This window comes from Catharus ustulatus, chromosome 3 (assembly GCF_009819885.2).
Source record: "Catharus ustulatus isolate bCatUst1 chromosome 3, bCatUst1.pri.v2, whole genome shotgun sequence".
Taxonomy (NCBI): Eukaryota; Metazoa; Chordata; class Aves; order Passeriformes; family Turdidae; genus Catharus; species Catharus ustulatus.
This window is the reverse complement of record NC_046223.1, coordinates 3,135,266-3,160,239: the sequence shown is the minus strand read 5'-3', so window position 1 is coordinate 3,160,239 and position 24,974 is coordinate 3,135,266. Positions and strand designations below refer to the sequence as shown.

Genomic DNA, 24,974 nt, shown 5'->3' with positions numbered 1-24,974 from the left:
ACATGGAAAAATGGTGTTTGTTTTCCCTGGTTTTTAGTTGGATGGAGGGAATTCTGTAGTTGGAGAGGAATTTATTGAAATGAGCTCCTTCCCAATGTTCCAGCCCATGGTGGTTATGGAGATAACTCCCTTTGGACCCTGGCAACATAGGAAGGCTTAAGAAATATATTAATTACAGTATGAATTAAATTAAAAAGCAATGCATCTGCAGTTCTTCAGTGCTGTTTTTAATTGCATTTTGCCATTAGCCAAAAGCATTGTAAATATTGGCCCAACTGCCCTGTTGGCTTCTGGTATGGTCTTTTAAGAACCTATATATGAAAGAAGGCTACTAATTACAGTGTTGTTGCACTTTGAAATAGCCAAGTTAACAAGTAAAACATGTTGTTGTTTGTGCACTTAGGGAATAATGTTCAATTCAGATGGTTCCTTCTCTTTGTTCACTAATGGTCTTTATATTTTGTGCAGGACCAGCAGTTCACAAACATCAGTACAACAGCAATGCAGTGACTGACATTAATTTGGATAATGTTTGCAAGAAAGGAAATACCCTGCTCTGGGATCTGGTCCAGGATGAAGATGCAGTGAGTCACATACCAGAAAACACTGTTTTTTAGAAAGAAAAGAAATATATAATATTCATTGACCTTTCTTTCTACTTGCTGTAGATTCATCTCTCTGAAGGGTTAATAAATGAGGCAGAGAAGCTACTCTGTTCTTTAGTGTGCTGGTTCACTGACAGACAGATTCGAATGAGATTTATTGAAGGCTGCTTAGAAAATTTAGCAAACAACAGGTAACTTCAATCATAAATTATCTGTTTAAATATCTTCTTTTTGCAACACACCACAAATCCAAGTTAGCTCTAACAGTTATTTCATTTTACAGGAAGACAACTTAAACTAGGCAAAAGAAAAAGAATAAAAATAGTTTCCAATGTGTTGTGGATGTTTCTGGTGCTCTGTTTATTTTTGGTTTGGTGTCCTGAATTTCTCATTTTGTTGCATTTGTCTGCTCTCCCTTGTGCCAGAGGTTATTGCTGTCCTGCCTAATTGTGACTTCTAGTACGTAAAGGAACCTACTTGAAACCAGGAGATAGACTTTTCACAGGGCCCTGAAGTGACAGGACAGGGGGAATGGCTTCAAACTGAACAAAAGGAGGTTTAGATTAGATAAAAGGAAAAAATTGTTGATTGTGAAGGCGGTGAGGCCCTGGCTCAGGTTGCCCAGAGAAGCTGTGGCTGCCCCATCCCTGGAAGTGTCCAAGGCCAGGTTGGACAGGGCTTGGAACAGCCTGGGATAGTGGGAGGTGTCCCTGCTCATGGCAGGGGGTGAATGAGGTGATTTTTAAAGTCCCAACCCAAATCACTCTATGATTTATGATTTACAGCTGTTTCCTTTAGTGCCTTCCTTTGGTTTGCTCACAGAACCTGAGCTCCTCAAAGGAATTTTTCAATCAATCATTTCAGTTTTGTAACAATCACGTGGTGTCATTGTTTTTCTCTCTCAGATCTGTCGTAGTTTCACTTCGTCTTCTTCCCAAGCTGTTTGGAACATTTCAGCAATTTGGGAGCAGCTATGATACACATTGGATAACAATGTAAGTAGGCCCCTGTCCCAGCAATGCTGGCATTTAGGGGGCTCTTTGGTGTATAAAAACCTTTGAAAGTTGAAGATAATACAGAGTACAGCATTCCTTAGCAGGTCAAACCATGCCTGGTTTAACTAGAGAATGGACTGGCAGAACTTCTGGAAAGGTGACAGTGCTTGGCAGCAATTTTTCTTGGCCTTTTTGACATGACATTTAAACATATGCCCAGTTCTGAGTTAGACTTCTTCTGAATGAAGGCCTCTAGGAACAGTTTTCATGGGCTCAAAAGGGAGTGTTCTGTCAGTCCTATGCCTGAAAATAACATTAAGAAACCTTAAGGATTGCAAGGAAGAAGAGAGTACAGCACAACTGCTGAATCCATGGTAGATGAAAAACTGAATGTTTACTTTGGGGTTGGTGTGTGCCATTTTCCTGTTACAGCTCTCTGCTTTCTGTGGCTTTTCTGATCTTTTGAAGCAAACCATAATACTTTCTGTCCTTTAAATTGCCACAGGTGGGCAGAAAAAGAGCTGAATATGATGAAACTTTTCTTTGATAATTTGGTACACTACATCCAGGCAGTGAGGGAGGGACGACACAAGCACGCACTGTGAGTACCCAACTGACTTGGAATGTTTGATATTTTATGGTTTTAACCATTTCTGCTTTCTTCTGATGCTGCTGATATGTTTTTGTAAGTAAATAATTTCTATAGGGACATTTCTTGCTTAGGGACACAAAAGTCTGTAAAAACATTTTAAATAACTTCTTTTTCTTAAAAAAAAAACCTAGTCTTGTCATTTTTTGTTAGACATCATGTTGAATGTTTGTGTGCAAATAGAACATGAAGGTTTTGATATTCAAGTTAAGTGATTTCATATTCTAGAACGATTCAAATGTTTTAGTTTTAAAATTTGTTATTAGTCTTTACATAATTTTTTTTGAATACATCTATCTACACTGTCTAATCTGTGTAATTAAAATCAGGGGTATATAAACAAGCATTATAATTTTCAGCTCCCCAATCCCAGAGGAAGAGACTGTTCATGTTTTGACAGATGTCAAAGTCAATATGGGCACCCACATCTGAAAAATGTTGCTATTTATGGGTCCAATTTAACTTCTTAAAATCTGACTCCACCCTTTATATTGGATGTTGTCTTAGTGAGGAATTACTTAGGAGGGTGGGTTCCTTTAAATTCAAGTAAAATGAGAAATTGTTCTGCTCCTTTTACCATCAAGCTTTTACTGGATAAATAGAAATAAAGTCAGTATTTTTGTATAAGTTATGAAAATATTTTTATAAAGAATATATACCATTTGGAATTGGAAATTTATAGAGTAGAAATATCAGCATTTTACAACTTAGGGGAAAAAATAAGTAGATCCTGCAAGATGACAAAATGATCCACTTGAATTGGACTGTAAGACAAAAAACCCACTCCTATCCCCCTTCTCAATTCCCCACATAACAAGGACTTTATCTAGTGACAGCTGTTGTGTCATTCTGCTGTTTGGGGTGGTCCTGCAGCATCTTCAGCTGGGGGTTTGAGCCATACACTGAACTAGAAATTCAGAAAGAAACTTGAAAGAAACAATTATTTATGCTTTTAAGAGGCACATGGATGAGTTGGAAGAAATTATGGCAGTAAACAACAAAACAAACTTGCATTTTTTTTGTCCAAATTTTCATTTAGATACAGCCACAGTGCAGAGGTTCAGGTTCGTCTTCAATTCCTGACGTGTGTGTTTTCAACACTGGGATCTCCAGATCACTTCAGTGAGTATTTGAGGTTATCTTGCCACAGAAGCACCCTCAGAGTAAAGCAAAAATACTTCTTAGTAATTCATGTCACCTTAATATATTGTTTTAAACATCTTATTTAAAATAATCTCTGAGTTTCATATGAAGAAAGATTTTCTGGCAAAAGCACAGAACCAACATTGGAGTTCAAATTCTGTTGCAGTTCTGTGAGAACAAATTTTCATGTTCTCTGTGCTGCAGTTTTTCTAAATAATAGGATTGTAGTAATTACTAAAGGAAGATAATATATTATGTACTTATGGGCTTGGGTTTGTGTGCATAATGTTCCCAGAGATCTTTTACTGGAGTACTATATCCTAAAAATATTCTGATTTTTCTGTGTATTCTTGGGTTTTATGGAATATTTGGTGTTATAAAGGAGTAGTTAAAAATTCTTCCCTAATTGTAGGGTTGAGTTTAGAGCAAGTGGACATCCTGTGGCACTGCTTAGTAGAAGATTCTGAATGTTATGATGATGCACTACACTGGTTCTTGAATCAAGTAAGGAGTAAAGACCAGCATGCCATGGGGATGGAGACTTACAAACATCTTTTTTTGGAAAAGGTATGGACAGAGTTAATTGCAACCCTATAATTCCAATAAGAATGTTTCATTCCATATCAACACTGTTTAATGTATAGATTGTTTCTATGGAAATCATCTTTAGTAGTCCAGGAGGACCCTGCTTGTCATGCAAAGGTTTTTCTCTACTTGGAGAGAGGAGGGAAATGGATTAGTGGGAATTCTTTTCATACTACAATTTACCTAAGTGCTTTTTTTACAAATAGCTCATGTGTTCTGTCTGCAGCTGTGTAGCACTTTATTTTAATTTGGAAAAAAAAAGCACAAAACTATAGTTTTCTTTATGCTGTACAGCTCAATCTGACTGAAAAATGAACTTTTCTTTCTGGGAGGGGCCAATAAATATCAGCAGTGCAGCCACTGAAAAGACAAACATGCAGAGCTTTCTCCAAGGGGTTCCATCCATCTATTTTGACAAATGACATTACAAAATGGATAGATTGTGCAATAATTAATGTAGTCTAGTTCTTTCTCAAGGTTACACAGGTTTTTGTCTGGTTTTGCACATGTGTAAGTTTTTTTGGATAGGTGCCACATGCTAACAAATTCTCCTGCTGTTGATAAGTTAAGCAGCTGATTTAAAATGAAATCACTTTTTCCCCTTCTGCATTGTTACAGTTCAAACCAGTGGTGAAGTGAACTGTTGAAGCCAATTATAGTTGATTTTTTTATTGTATCTAAAACTCAGGGTATGATCTTTTTCAAGAACAAATCTATTTCATCTACTACATTTGAATGTGATTAATAATAACAGTGATTAGTAATAACAGTACTAGTGAAATAAATGCCCTGTAATTGCTCTCTGTTCCACCACTGATTTTTTTTTGCATTTGTTTAGATGCCACAGCTAAAACCTGAAACTATCAGCATGACTGGCCTAAACCTCTTCCAGCATTTGTGTAATTTGGCTCGACTGGCCACGAGTGCTTATGATGGTGGCTCCAACTCTGAGGTGAGCCTGGATTCTGTCTCTTACTTTTCTTCTCTCTGGCACTTGTAGATTTTTCTTAAGGCAAAGATAGGAAACCACAAAAAAGCGATACCTGTTGCCTGCATCTCACTTTACCATATTTTATCCTATCTGAGCTGTATCCACTGTCGATTTTTACAAAAGGGTTTGTAACATTTACTTACCTAATGAAGAAGAGTCAAATTCTGTTAGTCATACTTAACTCTGACTAGAAATCTGTTGTAAAATATGTCTCAATTTATGTATTATGTGTTTCAGAAGTTTTTTATCCAGAGCAATTACCTCATAAATAAAATTACATTTAGAATATGTTCTCCAAATTTATTTGAGGCAGTTTTTTTCTTGCAATGAATATTGATTTTAATTAGGGTTTTATGGCTTCATTTGGAAGTATTCCTGCTTGTCAAAAATGGAAATTCACTCTTTTGAATTTCAACCAGTTCTCCTCATATTTCAGACTTTGGAAATGTTTCTGAAAAATTTAGAGTTTTGTCATAATTGGTGTGTGCAGTGATGACAGTACAAGCAGTGGAGAAAATGAGATATTGTTAGTGTTTGAGTCAAGAGGTAAAAAGAATGTCTCAGATCAGAAAACCCTCACTCCCAGTAAAATAATGAGGCAATGTTTTGTTTCTGTGCTTGCTTTCCTTTTGTCACAGTTGTGTGGCATGGACCAGTTCTGGGGCATTGCTCTAAGGGCACAGTCTGGTGATGTCAGTCGAGCAGCCATCCAGTACATCAACTCTTACTACATCAACGGTACCAGCTTCCATTTTTACCTTTTCTTTTTTCTGTTTAAAATGTTTTAAAGAATATCCAGCACTATCCTTTATTGTTCTCAGTATTAAAATTGATTGTACCAAGGCTGTGCCTATCAATTAACTTGAACTGCTATTACAGGTAAAACTGGTCTGGAAAAAGAGCAGGAATTTATTAGCAAGTGTATGGAGAGTCTGATGATAGCTTCGAGTAACCTGGAGCAAGATTCTCATTCCAGTCTGACCATTATTGAAAGAGGGCTCTTAATGCTGAAAACACACCTGGAGGCTTTTAGGAGAAGGTAAAAAACTCTAGTGATCTATTTGGATGCAGAGTTTTTTTCTATTCCTCTTACCGTAAGAGTGTGTTAGGAGTGATTATTAATTTAAAGAATGGTTTCATTGTGTAAAGGAAAGACAGTAGGGAATAACTGTGAAAGGTAATAAATAAAGATTAAACAGTTACCAGAACTGGCCCTTGTTCCTATATAAATACGTGTGGACGTGTCTGTGTTTCCCCATCCTTCACCAAAGAAACTTCTTAAGATTTATTTTAATTCTGTTTGAAAAACAGCAAGGATGTCAGTAACTTCCTCTTATTGAAAAAAACCCAGCTATTTGCAGGTTTTGTCTTTCATTGTTCAGCAAACATTTGTGTTAAATAGGCTTTGACAAAAACACTTTTTCCATGTTTTTCCCTGCTTCCTAAGGTTTGCATATCACCTGAGACAGTGGCAGATTGAAGGCACTGGCATCAGTAGTCACTTGAAAGCCCTGAGTGACAAACAGTCACTACCTCTAAGGATTGTCTGTCAGCCAGCTGGACTTCCTGACAAGGTGAGTGAAAATTCTTTTTCCAGGCACACCCTACCCTGTTCAATGCTAGCAATTCCATAGCTCTCTTGGGCAAATAAAACCCCTCTTTTCTTTCAGATGACCATAGAAATGTACCCTAGTGATCAGGTGGCTGATCTCCGAGCAGAAGTCACACATTGGTATGAAAATTTGCAGAAGGAGCAGATAAATCAGCAAGCACAGCTTCAGGAGTTTGGCCAAAGCAGTCGCAAAGGGGATTTCCCTGGTGAGCTGTTCCTGCCAGGAGATTTTACCTTTACAACTGAAATGATTGTGGTGTTTTTTCCCCCCCCCACATATTTCAGCAAACATTATGATTTATTTTCTATACCTGTAGTTCTAATTAGTATCACCCTCACTTCTAATTAATAGTGTTGTTTCTTAAGCGCTATCATTTATTTGAAATAGCAAAGAAAATGTAAATCCTGTAAGTCCTTAATTCTGTCCAAATTCTGTGTTCTAATAGATCTTCCCTCCCATTTTCTTCTTGTTGTTTGAATTATGTTATTTTCTGTAAAGTGGAGATTCTGTTGTACACAGCCTGATAAAATTCTACATTTCTGTGTATTTTATTCTGTATTTCATCTGATTCATGCACTTCTGGCTCTGCCATTGATTCAGAGTTTGAAGCCACAATTCAAATTCATAATTTATGCTTTGTATGCATGTATTTCAGTCAGGTGGGAGATTTTCCTTACTCCTGCAATTGCTTTTTAATTTATGGTCATCCTGTAGCAGAAATGATTCTTCATCCTGCTTTAAGGCTCCTAATTTGGAATGTCACCTTGCTCTGTAGAGTGAATATGCATCCTGTTGTTCCCTGTTAGTGTGTTTGTGAGTGAATGAAAAATCCTGCTTTATCCTTCAGGAGGATGTTTCCTAAATGCTCCTGTTATATATTACAGCATTCTTATCAGTTATTGCTGTTCAAAATGTCAAAATGTTTTATGAATTACCTTTGTTTTCCCAGTTTTTCTTTCTCATTATAAGCATGAGTTAGCATGTAATGAATAATTATCTGAATAAATTCTGTCCATGAACTTTCCACCACCACTATTAGTATATGTTTAAACATGATTCAGACTTGCTTTTCACAGTTTAACAACTTCTTAAAAGCATGTTTTAATGAGACACAATGTAAGCAAACCAGGCTGAATTTTGGACACGTTAATTGCCTTCTTTGTAAAATGCTTTTCCAGCCACTTATCAGAAGCAGTTTTAGCAAAGAAACTGTCTTATTTTCTACAACATAGCAAAAAATATTTATGTGTGTTGTAACTGGCATTTTAGAGATGTGGTTGTGTTGGGCCTAGTGTGCTTGTAAGAAGAGAGGCTTGGTTGTCTGAACCAAAAGGAATTTAAATCTTAATCTTTTAATTGTTCAGGTTTCTTGTTCAGTGTTGAGTTCTCTGCAGGGTTTTCTCAGTTTTTCCCTTCTGAAGTGGGTGTGATTTCTTCATTTCTAACTTACATTTTAAGTAAGATTAATCATTGCTTCTTTGACTTGACCACAAGTGTGTGGTACAGGGGGATTTTATGGATGATCACAATAATTTTCCATTATCCTTCTATGGCATAGTGTCATTTGCTACAAAATATGGAAGGTGTGTTTAAATTTGTATTATATACACTTTTCACTGCAAAATTGAGTGACCTGGTATTGCAAAGATTAATTGTGAATACGAGTAAAATTATTATTTGTGAATAAAAGTAAATGTAGTTTAATGTAATAACCACTTTTCTTAGGGAAATGACATCAAGTTTTTGTGAAACTGAAACTATGATTGTAGAATTTTGCTGAAATGGGTTTTTATCCTAGGTGGCCTCATGGGACCTGTGAGAATGATTTCATCTGGGCATGAGCTGACAACTGACTATGATGAGAAAACACTGCATGAGTTGGGCTTTAAGGATATGCAGGTACTGCCAGCACCAGAGCAGTCACTGCAAACAAACAGGGCCAAAACTTCACTTTTGTGTTCTGCAGCTGATTGCTGAATGTGGGGCTGGGTGGGATCCATCTGTGGGGTGATGCCACCCCAGCCTCAGGAGCAGAATCAGGAGTGCAGCTACACCATTAATGCCTTAAGTGAAAGCAAACCCAAACTTCATTTGTGGCAGTTGCTGAAAATGCTGCAAAGTAAAGATTTGACTACAAAAAAAACCACTCTGTCTTTAATTTTTTAATTCTGATGCTTGTGAAAACATTTCATGGATTGCCATAAAATTGTCTGTGTGCTCTTTGTCTCTGTTGCAGATGGTGTTTGTGTCCCTGGGTGCCCCCAGGAGAGAAAGGAAAGGTGAAGGTGTCCAGCTCCCAGCTTCCTGCCTACCTCCTCCTCAGAAGGACAACATTCCAATGCTTTTACTCCTGCAAGAACCTCATCTTACCACCCTGTTTGATTTGTTAGAGATGCTGGCCTCTTTTAAGCCTCCTTCTGGAGAAGTGGCTATGGAAGATAGTGAGGTAATTTAGAGTAATTTTGTTAGAACAATTGCATTTAAGTCTTATTTAATTGGATCTGGTTTTCTGTTGCAAGCTCTTTTTGGTCTACTCTGTTCAGTTGCTAGAGATGTTTATTGCCTCCTTATTCACATATGTTAAAGTCTTTATAATTTTCCTTTTTTCTTAGCAATATTGTTCTGATATATTTTAATGTTCTAAAAGCTATAAAAACAATTCTTAACAAACTATTGATTATTTAAGTAGACATGGTGACTCATAATGGGAATTGGCTTGAAGAAAGGTTTGTAAAGTTTTATTGCAAAAACCCGGGCTTTGTCTTGTATGCCATCTTAGCTTGAGGGTAATTAAATCATATACAGTAGATTTTAGCCTGTAATTCATTTATTTCTTGCAAGTTGAGACTTCAACAATCACATCCTAATTACTGATTTAGTTATTAAATAGGAAACAGCTTCTTAATTACAAATAAATACATTTTTGGGCTTGGAAATGTCATTTTCTCCAAGAAGTTCACAGTAAGGATGGTTGTGGTTTGGTTTGTCAGAGTGCAAGGTGTGAAGAGCTCCATCTCCATGCAGAAAACTTGTCCAGACGTGTGTGGGAACTGTTAATGCTCCTACCAACGTGCCCTAATATGCTGCAGGCATTCCAGAATATTTCTGATGAGCAGGTGAACAAAGTTTTACATGTTTATCTTTATTATACTTGAATTTTTTTAGCATCCAGTGTTTTAGTTGAATTTACCCAAATAGGAATGTTATGTAGTAAATATGTTAAGTGTGCTGAGACAAGAGTAAACCTAATAAATCTAAAACTAAACAGAGTTGTCAGCTTAGCTCCCAAAGTTGCTTTTATCATTTATTTTCAAAATCTATTTAGTAAATTAAAAGAATGGTCACTACTAATGATCACAATCTTTTTACTTGGATTAAAAGAGCTGTTTCTTCAGCTGCTGCCTGGCTTTAAACTGTGGCTGTTGTGATACTGATACTTTTATACTCTCTTCCCTCAGTTCACAGCATGGGTTGCTTGGAAGCACAGTTGATTTCTTGTCCAACAGATGTAAATATTATTCAACCTCTTTAAAAGTACTTGAAATTACATCCTAACAGATTTTAGCTATTACAGCTCTTTATGCACATATGCATCAAAATGTTGGTGGCAGTTACAGTGTGACATTTGTTTTCGTCTAATTTAATTTTTAGCTAGATGAACATTACATATAATTGCATTAATTACTTTCTGTCTTTTTTTCATCTTTTAAGGGTAATGATGGCTTTAGCTGGAAGGACCTTCTGCGAATAAAAAGTGCCCATAAACTTTTGTATGCCCTGGAAATTATTGAAGCTTTGGGAAAGCCCAACAGGAGGATAAGACGTGAATCTACGGTAATTCTCTTGCACAGAATGTTTCTCTGAACCAAAGCGTTGATTCATGATTTATTTTATAATATTACAATTCTTGAGCTGTTTTTACAGTTGATCTGTTTCATCTTTAGGGAAGTTACAGTGATCTTTACCCAGACTCAGATGATTCAAGTGAAGATCAAATAGAAAACAGTAAAAACACGTGGAGCTGCAAGGTTTGTTTTTCCTACAGTATTCCATGATACCTAAGACAGTTTTTCAAGAGAGATATGAAATAAAAACCCATTAAAAACGTTATCTATCCTAAAATCTTTTATATCAAATTTAGGGATAACATTTACAAGTTTTTCTGTGTTATCAGGCTTGTAAATTTGTTGTAACCATGTACAGTAATTTCACTTGTTTTCGTAAAATACCCAGCTGAATAGTTTAGAATTTGTTTATTAATTTCTAAAGCTTAGATTGGTATCTAACTGATCTCAGTGCTATTTCTGTTTCTGCTTTTTCTCACATTGGTTTCATAATATACTTCCAGTTTGTTGCTGCTGGAGGGCTCCAACAGTTACTGGAAATTTTCAATTCTGGAATCCTAGAGCCTAAGGAACAGGAATCATGGACTGTGGTAGGTGTTCATTCACCCTTTCTCTCCAGAAGAACATTCTTATTATTTGTAAAGACTTTTAATACTTGGGTCTTTGCTACAATTATTTTTCTGTTGTGAAATAGGTTCATATTCTGAAAACACTAGAGTCTATGTAGTAGTATCCTTTTTTCTAATCTTGTATATTCCTGGAATAATTTATTTTTAAGAAAAGGAAGTGTATATATATACTTTTGCTTTTTTATGTTTTAAAACCACACTTCCTGTTTTTCTGTGGATTTTTGGTAGGGTTTTCCATTCTTAAAATTGTGCAACTTAAAATTGTAGCTCATGGAACCTTAGATGGAAAAAAACCTGTGTTCCTTCCTCAGGAATGATTGCAACTGCATTGATATTTCTGTAAAAAATCATACTTCTTAAAGAAGTCAAAAGTATCCAAACAAGAATAGAGTATTCATTTTTGCTTTTTTTTTTCTGCTTATTTTAGGGAAGGTTGTTATTTGGAAAATTATTTATTATAACCTGTATTAAAAGCAGTAATCTGTTCATTATCTTTCCCTTGTTTAAGAGGCCAAGAAATACCATTTTCCCTTGATGTCAGTGAGACAGTTAACATAGTGGCTGTGATGTCAATAAAGACATTTTTCAAAAATGAACATGTTATGTAAGAATGACTAATAATCATCTTGTTCATTATTATTCTATCATTAGTTTGAGCTAAATTCTAGTTACTTCTCATTTTTTCTCCTTGATACCGTGCTGAGGTTTTCAGTTGCAAATTCCATAGTGGGCATTGAATTATGCGTAAAATAAACCCCTCAAAATTGAAGATTTCTTTTCCTTCCACTTCACAGTGGCAGCTGGACTGTCTTGCTTGCTTGCTGAAGCTGATCTGCCAGTTTGCAGTGGATCCCTCAGATCTGGATTTGGCTTATCACGATGTCTTTGCCTGGTCTGGGGTAGCAGAGAGCCACAGGAAAAGGACGTGGCCGGGCAAATCCAGGAAGACAACAAGTGACCACGTGAAGGGCCTTCATATCCCTCGACTGACAGAGGTAGGAGACAGCCAGAGCTTCTGTGAGCTTTAGGAAACTACTCCTTTTCTAAAAGACTAAATGTGAAGTCCTTATTTTGGTAATAAACTCATGCAGTGGAAGAGTTAGTAGTGTTAGTTGGTATTGTGATATAATTGATCTCTTACTTGTTCTCTAGAAAAGTGTTTGAATAGCTTTAAGTCTGGCAACCAAAAGGTGTTTTGGTGATTGGTGAGCACATTAATTGGGAATTCAGAATTCCAGTGCTTTGTCCCTGTTTCTTAGATTTTGTTTCCTAAATCAATCAATCAATCCTTTTTTGCAGTAGCATATTATAATTAACCTGTGGTTATAACATGAGCTGCCCTTGTCCTTGCTAAATCCAGTTTGGATTACTTTTGTAAACATTAAAATAACTTTATTAGGAATATCTGAGTGAGTGTGAACTTACCTGCAGCTGTAAACCTTCCTGCCAGATTCCTGCATGCTGATTTCCTAAAACAGGCCAAGCACATGGAATATTTTGGCATCAGGGAAACATTCACCGTAAATTGACTTTCTTGGGCACAGGACCAGCTGTGACTGCCAAAAAAATGCAGGTCTGAACTCTCTGAGCTGGAGCCAAACTTCCCCTTTGTTATACCTGCAAAGACCTTAACTATTCTATAAATAGGAGCCATTTGTCACAAAACAAATCCCTCAATCACCAGGGCTACTGGCATACAAGGAACTTAGCAAATGTATTTCATTTTTTAACATGTAAATGTGCTGTAGCTTTCTCTAACTGGTTTTAAATTTTTAGTTGTCAGTTGATCAATATTTTTGATTGCTGTGGATTTGATATTTAAATATTCTAAAGTTTTCTTCAGACTTGGATTTTAAAATTCTGTGTAGTGTGTCAGGTTTGCTAAAGATGAATATTTTAAGAGAGTGTTCAGTCATTAAAATGTGTTGATCACAGAGATAGGCGAAATTTAAAGTGTCCAGGCTCATCCTCAGCCCTGTCTCCTCATACCTAAGGTTTTTAAAAAGCTGTGAGTAGTTTATGCTTTAAAATATAACCTGTTTTTACTAAAAGGATTGAATAAATGGTTGATTTTCCTATTCAGTTGAATTGTCTTCCTTAGAGAATGAAATTTTAGCATCTAGACCTAGTCAGTGAAACATGGGATTTTAGCTCTAATAAAAGCAGTAAATTGTTAACTGTGAAGATGCTGTGATTTGCCTTTGGCTCTTCCTCCTCTGCACAGGTGGGTTTATTTAGATTCACACAGTGTGTATAATTGCAAAACACATCAAAAAGCTTGTTGTTATATTAACTTGTTTTTTTTTTTTTTTTTTCTTTCGACTTCAATTTTTAAAGGTGTTTCTTGTACTTGTCCAGGGAACCAGTTTGATTCAGCGACTTATGTCAGTTGCTTATACATATGACAACTTGGCACCTAGGTACAAAATCTTTTTATTTTTGTGATAAAGCTGATCGAGTGTGCGCATTTTCATCGCTGCTTTAGTTCACGACTCCAGGGCTCTTCCAGCTGTGGTCCCCATTGACAGCCACGTCAGAAACTGAACTCCAGAGGCTGTAGACTTGCTTTTCTTAGTCACCTCCTGCAGTGGCAGAGAGGAGAGGGGTGAGAACTCTGTGGTCAGCGTGTAAGGCATGGGTTTATAAACTATAAATGACATAAATTCTCATGCCAAAATCTTGATTTTCTCCAGAGCGTTCTCAATTTCAAGGCAGCGTAAAGGAGAAATTAAAATAAATTCACTTTCATGTTGCTTAGTCATCTGCTGGTTTTGACTTGTTTTTTCCATCCTGCTGATACTGAAGGCAAAATCTCACCTACTGGAGATTTTGGTCCTGTTGCCTTTTTATCCTGAGAAAAGCAATTCTGTGTAAGGCTGCATTGTGGCAGTCAGACTGATGCTGGGGAGATCAGGTTTTTGTTACATTAGTGTTGTAGAATTGATTCCAAGTGATGGATAAAACCTTATTAAGGACATTCAAAACATTTCCAGTCTGCAAGTGCACTTGACTTTAACCTCTAGGAGTAATTTTTAAGTATATATGCTATATTTTTGGTTTAATGACCTTTTATTGTAGTTAATAAAAAATGGAAGTAAATAAATGTAAACATTTAAAGTTTGCGAATGTTTATTCAGATGTGGTTTCTTTATGAAGAAAACTAGATTTCTTCTGTATGGGTCAGTTCTTAGCTCTGACATCTCTATTTTGGATAAAATAAAGGGACTGTGTGGGTACTTCTTGACTTTTCATATTGTAGTCAGTAAAACTTTGTGGGGGTGACTTGAAGATTTTCATAGTTTTATTATTGTTGCTAATTTTGAATACTGCAAGCAATGAATGTTTTCTCAAGTGGTTACTTAAGAATAACTGTGTTGTGCCTTGTGTGTACTTGTATTTCTGAGTGATAATCTGTTGTGTTCTGTGATAAAATTCAAATGGTTTTCTCTTCTTCCTATCAGGGTGTTGAAGGCTCAGTCTGATCACAGGTCAAGGCATGAAGGTCAGTGTTGGAAATCAGCTGTGCCAGGAATTAATGATAGGGACAGCAAATTGATGATAAATAATGATTTTGATTTTTTCCAGCATTCAAATGCTGGAAAATCATTTTACTCCAAGGAAATATCCATGTTTTCTGTATGAAATCCAGTCCATGTTTTCCCTGATCTAATTTTAGACCAAAATCCAGTCCGGGTTTTCTCCCCAGTCTAGATTCAGGGTGAAATCAGGTCGTGGTTATTCCCTGATCCACTTTCCAGGGGAAATCCAGTCCTTGTTTCCTCCCCCTTTCGATCTAGATTTTCTGTGAAATCCAGTCCAGGTTTTTCCCTGAGCCACTTCCCAGGAGAAATACAGTCCCATTTTCCTTCTATCCTAATCCCAGGTGAAAACTGGTCCGGGTTTTCTCCCAATCAGCTTTCCCAGCTAACTCCTGTCTGGGTTTTTCCCACTCCTGTTTCTGGCTGAAATCTTATCCAGATTTTCCCAATCCACTTCCAGGCTAAATCCCATTTGGATTTTGCCCCATTCCTGCTCCAACCCCTGACCCCTCAAACTTTATCTAAGATGAAGCATCACTAAGAAGGGGGAAAACTCAGTTTTATTTTGGGAGTGAAGCTGGGGCAGGGGTTGAAAGCATCTTCTGCTCAGTTTTTTCCATGGGTAGCAGCTGCTTTCCTCTTGCTGAAATACTTATTATTTGGCTTGTGGCAGAAATTCCAGGTGAGAATTTCCAGCTCAAGTTGCATCAGTGAGGAGAACAGCAAATTCAGACAGATCTCATACAGCACTTTATCCTGTGTCAATAACTAATGGCAGAGATATCCAGGCAGGATCCTATCGAAGTGTAACACTTTGCAAAGAAGAAAACAAGAAATTCAGGTGGAATTAAGGAGAAGATGAGTGGGCAACCAGGAATAAACTCTTCTTGCACCTGAAAAATTGGAATTACCTTCTTCCAAGATCACAAGACAAGTGGGGTCCTATCCCATAAAAAGCTGTTCTGGACACCCTTGGATGCATCTGCAATTGAGTGTTAGGCCTTGTTTATTGGGAGCAAATCCCAGTAGATACTGGTCCCAGAAATTGCTGTCATTGGGTGGGTCTGTGCTTGGGCTCTTGCTGCTGGCAGTCTCTCTTCTGAATAATGAAAGATGAAGAATGGTTTCTCTGTTGATAATTACTTTAAAAAACTGGGTATTTGAAAGTGTAGTCATTGAAAGCATGCTGGCCTTATTACCAGAGGAAAGGTGACTCTGGATGGAGTCTGAAGTACTGCAAAATATTTATTCTTGCTCTAATTTCCTTACAAAGACACTACCTAAGAATTCCCAAAGTTACTTTGAGGCTGCAAGCTGATTACAGTGAATCTTCTGTTTGAAGCAACACAAACATGGCCACAGAAATTAGTACAAAACAGGGAGTAAGTGTGGAGGTGTGATGCAAAATATAGGAAAGGACTGTGCCTGCCCCTCACTGGTAATATTTAATCTAATTGGATGGCCTTCATTAGCACAGTGGTCAGTATTTAATCAGCATGTTGGTAAAACTGAGGTTTTTTATGTTCTAAGTGCTAGTAAAGATTTTGGCTTGCCTATTAGTGTGACTGAAATATCATTTTGGATTGTGCAACCCTTCTACTCAAAAAGCCTCTGCTGTTGGTTACAGTGGGGTTTCTCTCCTCTTTCAGTCACTCACTATTCCATGTGGCTCTTGGTGAGCTGGGCTCACTGCTGCTCCTTGGTGAAATCCAGTCTGGCTGACAGTGATCATTTGCAAGACTGGCTCAAGAAGCTCACCCTGCTTATTCCAGAGGTATGCTAATGGGCAGGTTGTTACATTGCTAATTAGTGTCATTAACTTCAGGTTGTATTAAATTCAAGACATGTGTTTTCCTGCTAAAAGTGGCAAGATCTGCTTCAGTTACTTGCAATTCTGTGGAAGATGTGATCATTGGAAGGTGGCACATCTGTGGTCAGTGGCAATCTGGGTTATGAATTCTCACTTTCTGTTTGGCTTCTGTTTGAAGCCATTCATTTTTTCATTAAAATTTGTTAAAATTTGTGGGTAATTTGTTGAAATTTCCAGGTGATACCACCAGACTTGAATTAGCTTAAATGTACTTCCCCTGTTATGTTTTTTACATTATTAGATTTTTTTTTTTACTATTTATTTTTTTTATACTTAGAACCACAAAATGAGGTGAATGAGAATTGATACACAAATCTTTGTCATGACCAGAGCTTTGTCTAGCTTTAAGTAATTTTTTCTCATGTAATAAAGGCTTAAAAATTGCATCAGTTATATTCACAGTAGAATTTTTTTGTATTTACTGGTGATCGCTTAAAGGTGCAAGGTGGACACCATATGATAATTATTAACTGTTGTTTTATTACTCAAACACAGAAAAAGCTTACAGGCTAGCTCCATTTAAAATCCCTGGAAATGAGAGAGTGCAAATTTCCAAAGCTCAATTAGACTGTGGATATTTTCCTTAACCAAAGAAAGAAGAAAATAGTTCTAGTGAAATTAATTTAATTAGTAGTTACAAATGAGTAAGGCTACATTCAGGATTCATACAGGATTCCTTGATTTGCTAGATGTGATATTTTCTATTCTAGTCATTTTAATCATTCCCATAGGAAATACACAACTTGAGACACAGGGCACAGACAAATCATCTTTTTAATTAGAATAGTATATTTTGCATTTTTCTGTAAGCAGTGTAAATGCACATTATATGTAATACCTGTTTTAGAAAGACACATTCAACCCTGATAACCTTGTAGATACTACATGAAGAATTTATGTACCTATAAAAGAAAAGAAAAAATCTTCCAAATAATGTGTGTAATCATGTGATTTTATTATTTTTCCTAGACTGCAGTTCGCCACGAGTCTTGCAATGGTTTGTACAAATTATCTCTGTCTGGCCTGGATGGGGGAGACTCCATCAACCGTTCCTTTCTGCTGCTGGCTGCATCAACCTTGTTAAAATTTCTCCCTGATGCTCAAGCTCTGAAACCAATTAGGGTAAGAATTTAAGAACTGACAAGACCTCCTCAAAGATAAATTTAAATATACTTTTTAAAATACAAAACCTAAAGATAGTAGCGCATTATTGTGTCTGACATACTGTTTCAGATACACAGAGATATGAAGGCTTCTGGTTTAGATGCTTCCAGAAACTTTCCAACAGTGGTTAAACTGTGACACTACAGTAATTTACAGCTTGACTATGCCTGGAGAAATGCAGATCAGCTTTTAGGAAATGCTCTTGTTCTTAAATTTCAGTGCTTACATACACAGATACTTTAAAAAGAATGTTAAATTCAAACAAGCTACAGAAGATTTTGCAATATTTATCTCTTTTTCAGGATGGTTTAAAATTAGAGATGTATTAACTAATCGAGATCAGCTCAAGTTTCTCATGTTTTGTCCAGTCTAATCCTGAATATTTTTGTTGTTTACAGTGGGTGATGTGAACTCCACACTGTTCTACAAATCTTTTACAGGTCTGGCAGATCATCCTGACAATTTTTCAAGAAAATTAATAAATATTGCAGAAGAAATATAGAGTACACACTGTTACCATTGTAAAATACATTGTTCTTATACTTGCCTTAGAGGCTTGGAGAAAGTAATACTCTTGTAACACAGTTACTGGCATCACTGTGGGTTTTTGATATACTTATTTTGTTTTCTGCTTCAGAACAAAAGCAATTTCTTTCCACAGATAGAGGATTATGAAGAGGAAACTGTGCTGCGACCTGGTTGTAAGGAGTATTTTTGGCTGCTCTGCAAACTGATTGATAACATTCATGTCAAAGATGCAAGTCAGGTAGGTTTGCCTTGCATTCATACCAGTGTTTATTGCTTTTAATTTGGTCTTCAGATATTTTGTCTGAAGATCTGTGGGCTGCTGTGAGCAGCTCTTGGATGTTTTCCATCTCCCAGTTTACTCTGATGTGTATTTAGTAACTCTTGGAAGCTTCAGGTAGTGAATGTAGTGTCAAGAAAGGGGGGTTGGTGTAACACACAAAATGTGAACTTAGTTGAAGGTCACAGACATGGGAATACTGCAATTATCTGTGATATTTACACACTGTTGATAATTGCAGTGTGTTCCAAGGAGAAGCTAATCAAGTATTTGATTAAAGCTGAAAGAGTTAAATTCAGTTAACAACCACTTAGCGTAAGTTAGAAAACTTACCTTGGAGCATGCTTGAAAATGAGTTTTAATTACCTCTTGTTTTTCTGTGTGCAGTAATAAAATTTCCACCAAAAGAAGTCCATAATTCTTTCCCATTTGTATTCCATTTTCTTTTTTTTGAATCAGACAACCCTGCTTGATTTAGATGCCCTGGCGAGACACCTTGCTGACTGCATTCGGAGGTGAGCTTTACCCACAGGAATTTCACTTGGAATTTGCATTGTATTTATTGTTGGAGGGGCAGAGCTGTGACATACATCCCTTCTCTCCCTGTATGTGCATATCCAGCAGAGAAATCCTTGACCATCAGGATGGGAACATAGAGGACGATGGGCTCACAGGGCTGCTTCGCCTTGCAACGAGTGTTATCAAGCACAAACCACCCTTCAAATTTTCTCGGGAAGGCCAGGTGAGAAGGACACTGCAAGAGATCAAAAAAGTTCTTTTTTTACCACGTTGTGATTGCAGGACTCAATAGTATGTCATATTTCTAGCCTTAGGATGATGGACAAACCCACACAAATTCCTTTATTAAAAAGTAACACGTACAGTTCTTTCCCTTTCTGTGTAATTCCAGGATAGAAATCTTCCATCCCTGAAGTTTTATTTATTTTCATTTATTATCTTTAAATATTTTTACTATTGATTAGCATTAACTGGTTTAGGTCATTAGCAACAGCTGGTTTTGACCAGATCCTGGGCAGTCTGATCTAAAAGTAACATTTAAGCTCTATGCCTGTGCAGTGGCAGAGATCTGTTACAAGATTGTGGGAAAATGGTGAGGCAGGGGAAGTTGCTAAAAAACTTCTATATTATCTTTGAGAACTGCATTGTCTTTTAAAAAAAAAGCAAATTGTGTGTAAAACTGATTTAGACTGATGGTTTTTTTATGTGGACTCTACAGAACTTTTTATTGGGCTTTTTCAGCTGGAAAGTAGGCCCTGGTGTCTAATGATGTTGTTTATTTCTCATCTGTTCATTCTGTTAACATAAAATGGCCCTTAAGGTGATTTGATTGTCCAAATGTGACATTGCTGACAGCATTTTAAAAGACTGCTTCTGTTCTACTGGATAAGTGTATTTTACTTATGGAGAACTTGCAGATTAAATTAGAGTAAGAATTCAATTCACAGAGTGCAGTGTGGAGGAGGATGTGGAAATTAAAATAGAGGTATGCAAAGGTGAGATTTCTGTAGCTTGGATGCATGGAAAGCTTTACAAAAGCTTGAGAAATTAGTCTTAAAAGTTACTGAAAATCCATGTCTGGTTTGTCAAGTTATCAGTCATAAAACCAATCATATCTTATTATTATTTTCCAATTGGCGTGTTCTGCTTTAGACTATAAAATGGTTACAGTGCCCTTTATGCAGTATGAATGGTTGAAATTTGTGATTCAGAATTTGTATTCAAGTCAGAAAGTCCTGCAGGATAGAGGTCCAGGAAGTCTACAGAAGTTCCTAGAAAATTGTTAATATATGATTTATCTTTTAAGAATACATTCAAGCTACTAAATGTGCCAATGTAACTGTTTTCCAGGAGTTTCTGAGGGACATCTTCAACCTCCTGTTCTTGCTGCCCAGTCTGAAGGACAGACAACAGCCAAAGTGCAAATCCCACTCCTCCAGGGCTGCTGCTTACGACTTGCTGGTGGAAATGGTGAAAGGCTCTGTGGAAAACTACAGGCTGCTCCACAACTGGGTCATGGCACAGCACATGCAGTGTAAGAACCTTAGGCACAGACAGCTTTGGAGTGTTTCATGGCCACTAACACTGCCCTGGGAATTCCACCTTATAGCTCTACTATTTATCCTCTGTCACCTGGAGTAGTGTCACATGAGTGATGGTATCTTTTGCTCAGCTACCAAATTAAATCCCATAATAATTTCTGTATCACTTGTTCTTAAATATGGGTTATTTAGAGTGTGTGGTCCTGTAAAATGACATGTACACACAGGTACCATTGGATTTTGATTTCCCTTTTTCCTTTCTAACATGAAACATAGAATATTTAGACATAAACCAAAGTATAGAACCACATGGAGGTAATAGAGTTATGAACAGTCCTGTCATGTTTTCACAACCTCTGGTATCACTTTAGTCTGTACCCTGCTATCTGCATAAAGCAGTTTTGCTGTGCCTCTTGGCTTCCGTGCTTCCTGCCTTTTGGAACCACACTTCCTGTGTATAATATGGAAATCACCAAAATTTCAAGTTAGTTAATATTTTATCTTTGATTTGCAAATCCTCATTATGCATTTTGAGCTTGCTAGATTTCCTTTCACACGCCCAGTTTAAATTTCTCTAATCTGAGGTTCTGTAATTTATTATAATCTGTGGAATTGATTTTGCCTTACAATTCAGCAAGCAAAAGAGAAATCTGATCATAATAATGCTTTGTATTCTATTCTCATGTGCCTGGGGCCTTCCAAGGTCTCCTGTGCTCAGAAGAAATATTGTGAAGAATATATTTTATTAAAATATTGGATATTTATGTTTGCTACTGAGGTTGTCTCTCTATCTCTCCAGGTGCAGTCATTTGTTTTTTACAATCAGTGTTTTCCTCACTCCAAATCTCAGTAATTCCTTGGTGTTGAAGTTTTCTGTAACATTTACCACAGTTCTTCCAAACACTCTTCCTTAGATTGTTTATTCCATCCCAAGTTCTCCAGAGCCATCTGCTCTGTGCTCCTGCTCCATATCCTATTTCTCACTTGGATGAATGTTAATTTTATTACAATAGGCACAGTGCTGCTCTCTCTGTGATGTGTACCCAACACAGGACTTGTGATACCTTACTTGTTTAAGGGTTTGTTATTCCTTGATGCAAAGATTATTGAAACTGGGCTTTTCCACTTTGTTCCCCTCTAATCTTATTAGTCTTCAAAAATATTAGTCTTCAGCCTATCCCTCCATCATTCCTAGGAGAAACATTAAGGGAAATATTAGAAATTTCCATCCTGTCTATGGTTTTAATGTGTTTTCTTAACAGAGAGGGCTCCCAATTTATTCAGGTTGCTCTTACTGAAGAATGGATTTAGGTATCTTCAGTTGTTCATGACATTTCTTGCAGTGTTTTGGAATTCTGCTTCTTTAAAGACTGATAAACCCCTTCAGTTCAAAGAGTAGGTGCTTCACTTTCCAGCAAGTCGAAGATCATGTCTGGTGTTATGGATGGAGCAGGAGCATCATCAGAAGGTTGAATAAAAAGAAATGCACGATCATTCTGAGAGGAAAAAAATCTGCTTTAGTTTGCTTAAAATAGAATGTGAACATTGCAAGTTTGGTTTCAAGTTTCCCCATCTCTTCCTGAGAAAAAGCTGGTTTCTATAACAACAGTGAGGAATAAAGAAGATAGACATCAACCAGCCTCAAATTTGCCTTTCTACTTAAAATCCCTGTGCAAGAGGGAAAGATTTTATTACACAAATGAAGTCAGTCACTTAAAAAAATCCCAGGGTGGGGAACACAGGGTTGTCCTGAGAAAGTCCTTGTCAAATTCCTGCATGCTCTTTGTCAGATGGAAGGAGGTGGAAGATCCTCCCAGCTGCTTTGTGAAGTACAGAGAAGTCAACTGATTGCTCTGCAATTAGAGCTTGATGAGCTCTAAGCAGTGAGAGATGTGGAGTCCTTACATCAGAAAGGGAGAATTAGGATGCTGTAATTTAGGGATTGCAGTTAAGGGAGGCAATTTTGGATTATTCTCCCATGCTAATGACCTTCTTTAGGAGGTGAAATGTGCAGGGGAGCTTTGTTTCAAGTGGCTGACCAGCCCAGGTAACCCGAGGTCACGCCACTGAGATTTGTTGGAACAGGAGAATTAAACCTCTTTTCTTCCCTCCTTAGAGCTTCAGGGCTAGTGGTTGTTTTAGTGCCAATGCCAAAATGAAGATTAAACTAGTATTTGTTGTGCAACAGAACATCTTGTGCGTCTGGTCTCTGAAGATGTGAGGATGCCAAATAGTTTCCTGAATTTCTATCTGATAGTGTGGATTGAGAAGAATCCTTAATGAACCTTTCATCTGTGACAAAATAATTAAAGATTTAAAGTTTAAATCTTGAACCCCACATAGCTTTTATGGATTGCAAAATAAATCCAGACTATTTTGGGGGGATTTTTCCCCTTCTTTATCTGAACATACACTTCAGCAGAGGTACTGAAATATTTGTGGGACACACTGTTTTCAGAGAATGGCATTTTTGGGGATGAATAGCAAAGCTGGATGTCTTGCAGGGGTTTGTGTCCAACTTCTTCCATATTAAGGAAGATTGTCTGAGCTGGTTACCATCTCCCTGACTGGCAGATGAGAAGAACTTTCCCATTCTTCTGATTTCTTGGCAGCCATATCAGAACAAGGATTTTAAAAGTCACTCAGCCCTGCCAAACTTGTCTGGTGCCTCCCTGTGTAAGAAATCCATTGCTACATCTGGCACAGGAATAGAAAACTTGGAGGAAAAGAAAGTGACTTTTTTAATCTGATTCACTTGTGCTTTGGAGAGCACAGCGAGCCTCTTGCAGCCCAAAGTGGTGTGGCAGGAAGGCTGCTGCTCTGTCCAAAGATTTTGAAGATTTTCCTGAGGATATAGAATCCATTTTCCTGAGGATCAGGCAGTCTGGCTCATGTCTGTAAATGTACAGTGCATAACCAGGTGACATTTTATTAGTGTGAACATCAAGCTTTTCATTGTATATCTGGTTTTGCAAATTGCATTTTGAATTTATTGTGTGATTGCTGTTTTTCCCAGCTTCACATGCACCTTACAAGTGGGATTATTGGCCACACGATGATGTTCGTGCTGAGTGCAGGTTCGTGGGTTTGACCAACCTTGGAGCCACGTGTTACTTGGCCTCCACTATTCAGCAGCTGTACATGATCCCAGAGGCCAGACAAGCAATTTTCACTGCAAAGGTGAGTTGGGGCTTGGATAGAAATTTACATTCAGAATCAGTGAAATATCAGAATACAGGTTTACTTCTAACCCTTACATCTAGATAAAAGAATATTTCTTCAGCACTTAGACTGATTTTTGTGTAGTTGGATTCTTTTGCTGGTGTCTGAAGAGATTTTTTTTCTTAAATATTTAATATGGTAGGTTCTTAAGGTGGCACTGAAATAAAATGATCTAAAAGTCATATTTCTGTTGCTTTCAATTAGGTTGATTCAGGTTTGGGTTTATGTGAATTGCCTGTTGTTTCTTAACTGCTAATTTGTCATTTTGTTAACAAATGTTTTTTCATGAATGTTTATAAAAATTCCAGGGCACATATCTCATGCTACCAGAAGTACAGCAGGTCCTGTAAATTATCACACATTAGTTAACTTCCAGAAATGCAATATTACCACTTTTATCCTTCCATTGTAAGACAGAAAGTATCATTTTGATCCCTGACATCAGCAGGACAGATGGAATGTGTGAAACACCCTAATTGGCATTGACCTCATCATTTTCTGTTATTGTTAATTGCTGGTTCTTGTCACATAACTCCTGCATTTGCCATTTGTAAATGCAAATAAAAAGCTAAATTAGAGAAGCTACTGGTCTGCACAGGAAATGCATTATGGAGAGGGCTGTTCAGAACCCTCACAACATTAAATTAAAATTCAAAAAAATTATTCCAAAACCACTAATACTCTGTAATCCTTTCTCAAAAGTTCCTACCTGCAATAAAATTTTTAGAAAGTAGAGTTGTTTTTTTCTCAGATTTGATGTTGATGTGCCAAAAAGGTGTAAAATAAGTGTAAAAATTCTAAATGTAAGATAATACACTGTGTGTTTACATACACAGTCATTTTTCTAATGGTCTGTAATAAAGTAATTAGGTTTTTATTTGAATGTTGCATCTTTTTAATGTATGTGTTTGAAAAGTAATAAGCAAAAAGATCAAGTCTTTTTTATAATTTCTGTTAGTATTCAGAAGATATGAAACACAAGACCACTCTACTGGAACTCCAGAAGATGTTTACATACCTAATGGTAGGTGTGAAAAAGAGTGTCTTTTAGAGATTATCCTATTTTAGAGATTGTTTGCACGTGTTTCAGGTGAGTCAGTGAATTACAGAGGTGTTGGGGAGGTGGAGTTTCTCTGGTGATAAAATAAAACACATTCTTTTCATTTATTGCATTTTCCTTGCTCCAGTAGACAAGTGGGGAAAAGAATCTCGACTTGTAATGCCTCCCATGAATCATAGAAATTATTAAATTAGTTGTT

General features: G+C 36.9%; 1 protein-coding gene across 1 annotated transcript in view; it reads left to right on the top strand.

Moving 5' to 3' along the window:
- Positions 1-24,974, top strand: part of USP34 (ubiquitin specific peptidase 34) — a 107,908-nt gene that overhangs the window by 53,635 nt on the left and 29,299 nt on the right. The window contains exons 17-44 of the mRNA XM_033056157.2: positions 469-584; positions 669-796; positions 1,511-1,600; positions 2,106-2,201; positions 3,289-3,371; positions 3,805-3,959; positions 4,816-4,929; positions 5,607-5,706; positions 5,848-6,007; positions 6,416-6,542; positions 6,639-6,786; positions 8,380-8,480; positions 8,818-9,027; positions 9,572-9,697; positions 10,293-10,415; positions 10,526-10,609; positions 10,930-11,016; positions 11,850-12,050; positions 13,393-13,475; positions 14,517-14,557; positions 16,244-16,368; positions 17,434-17,586; positions 18,290-18,394; positions 18,893-18,948; positions 19,055-19,175; positions 20,303-20,486; positions 23,510-23,673; positions 24,674-24,739. Of these exons, the coding sequence (XP_032912048.1) occupies positions 469-584; positions 669-796; positions 1,511-1,600; positions 2,106-2,201; positions 3,289-3,371; positions 3,805-3,959; positions 4,816-4,929; positions 5,607-5,706; positions 5,848-6,007; positions 6,416-6,542; positions 6,639-6,786; positions 8,380-8,480; positions 8,818-9,027; positions 9,572-9,697; positions 10,293-10,415; positions 10,526-10,609; positions 10,930-11,016; positions 11,850-12,050; positions 13,393-13,475; positions 14,517-14,557; positions 16,244-16,368; positions 17,434-17,586; positions 18,290-18,394; positions 18,893-18,948; positions 19,055-19,175; positions 20,303-20,486; positions 23,510-23,673; positions 24,674-24,739 (3,347 nt within the window). The remainder of the gene's footprint in view (positions 1-468; positions 585-668; positions 797-1,510; positions 1,601-2,105; positions 2,202-3,288; positions 3,372-3,804; positions 3,960-4,815; positions 4,930-5,606; positions 5,707-5,847; positions 6,008-6,415; positions 6,543-6,638; positions 6,787-8,379; positions 8,481-8,817; positions 9,028-9,571; positions 9,698-10,292; positions 10,416-10,525; positions 10,610-10,929; positions 11,017-11,849; positions 12,051-13,392; positions 13,476-14,516; positions 14,558-16,243; positions 16,369-17,433; positions 17,587-18,289; positions 18,395-18,892; positions 18,949-19,054; positions 19,176-20,302; positions 20,487-23,509; positions 23,674-24,673; positions 24,740-24,974) is intronic.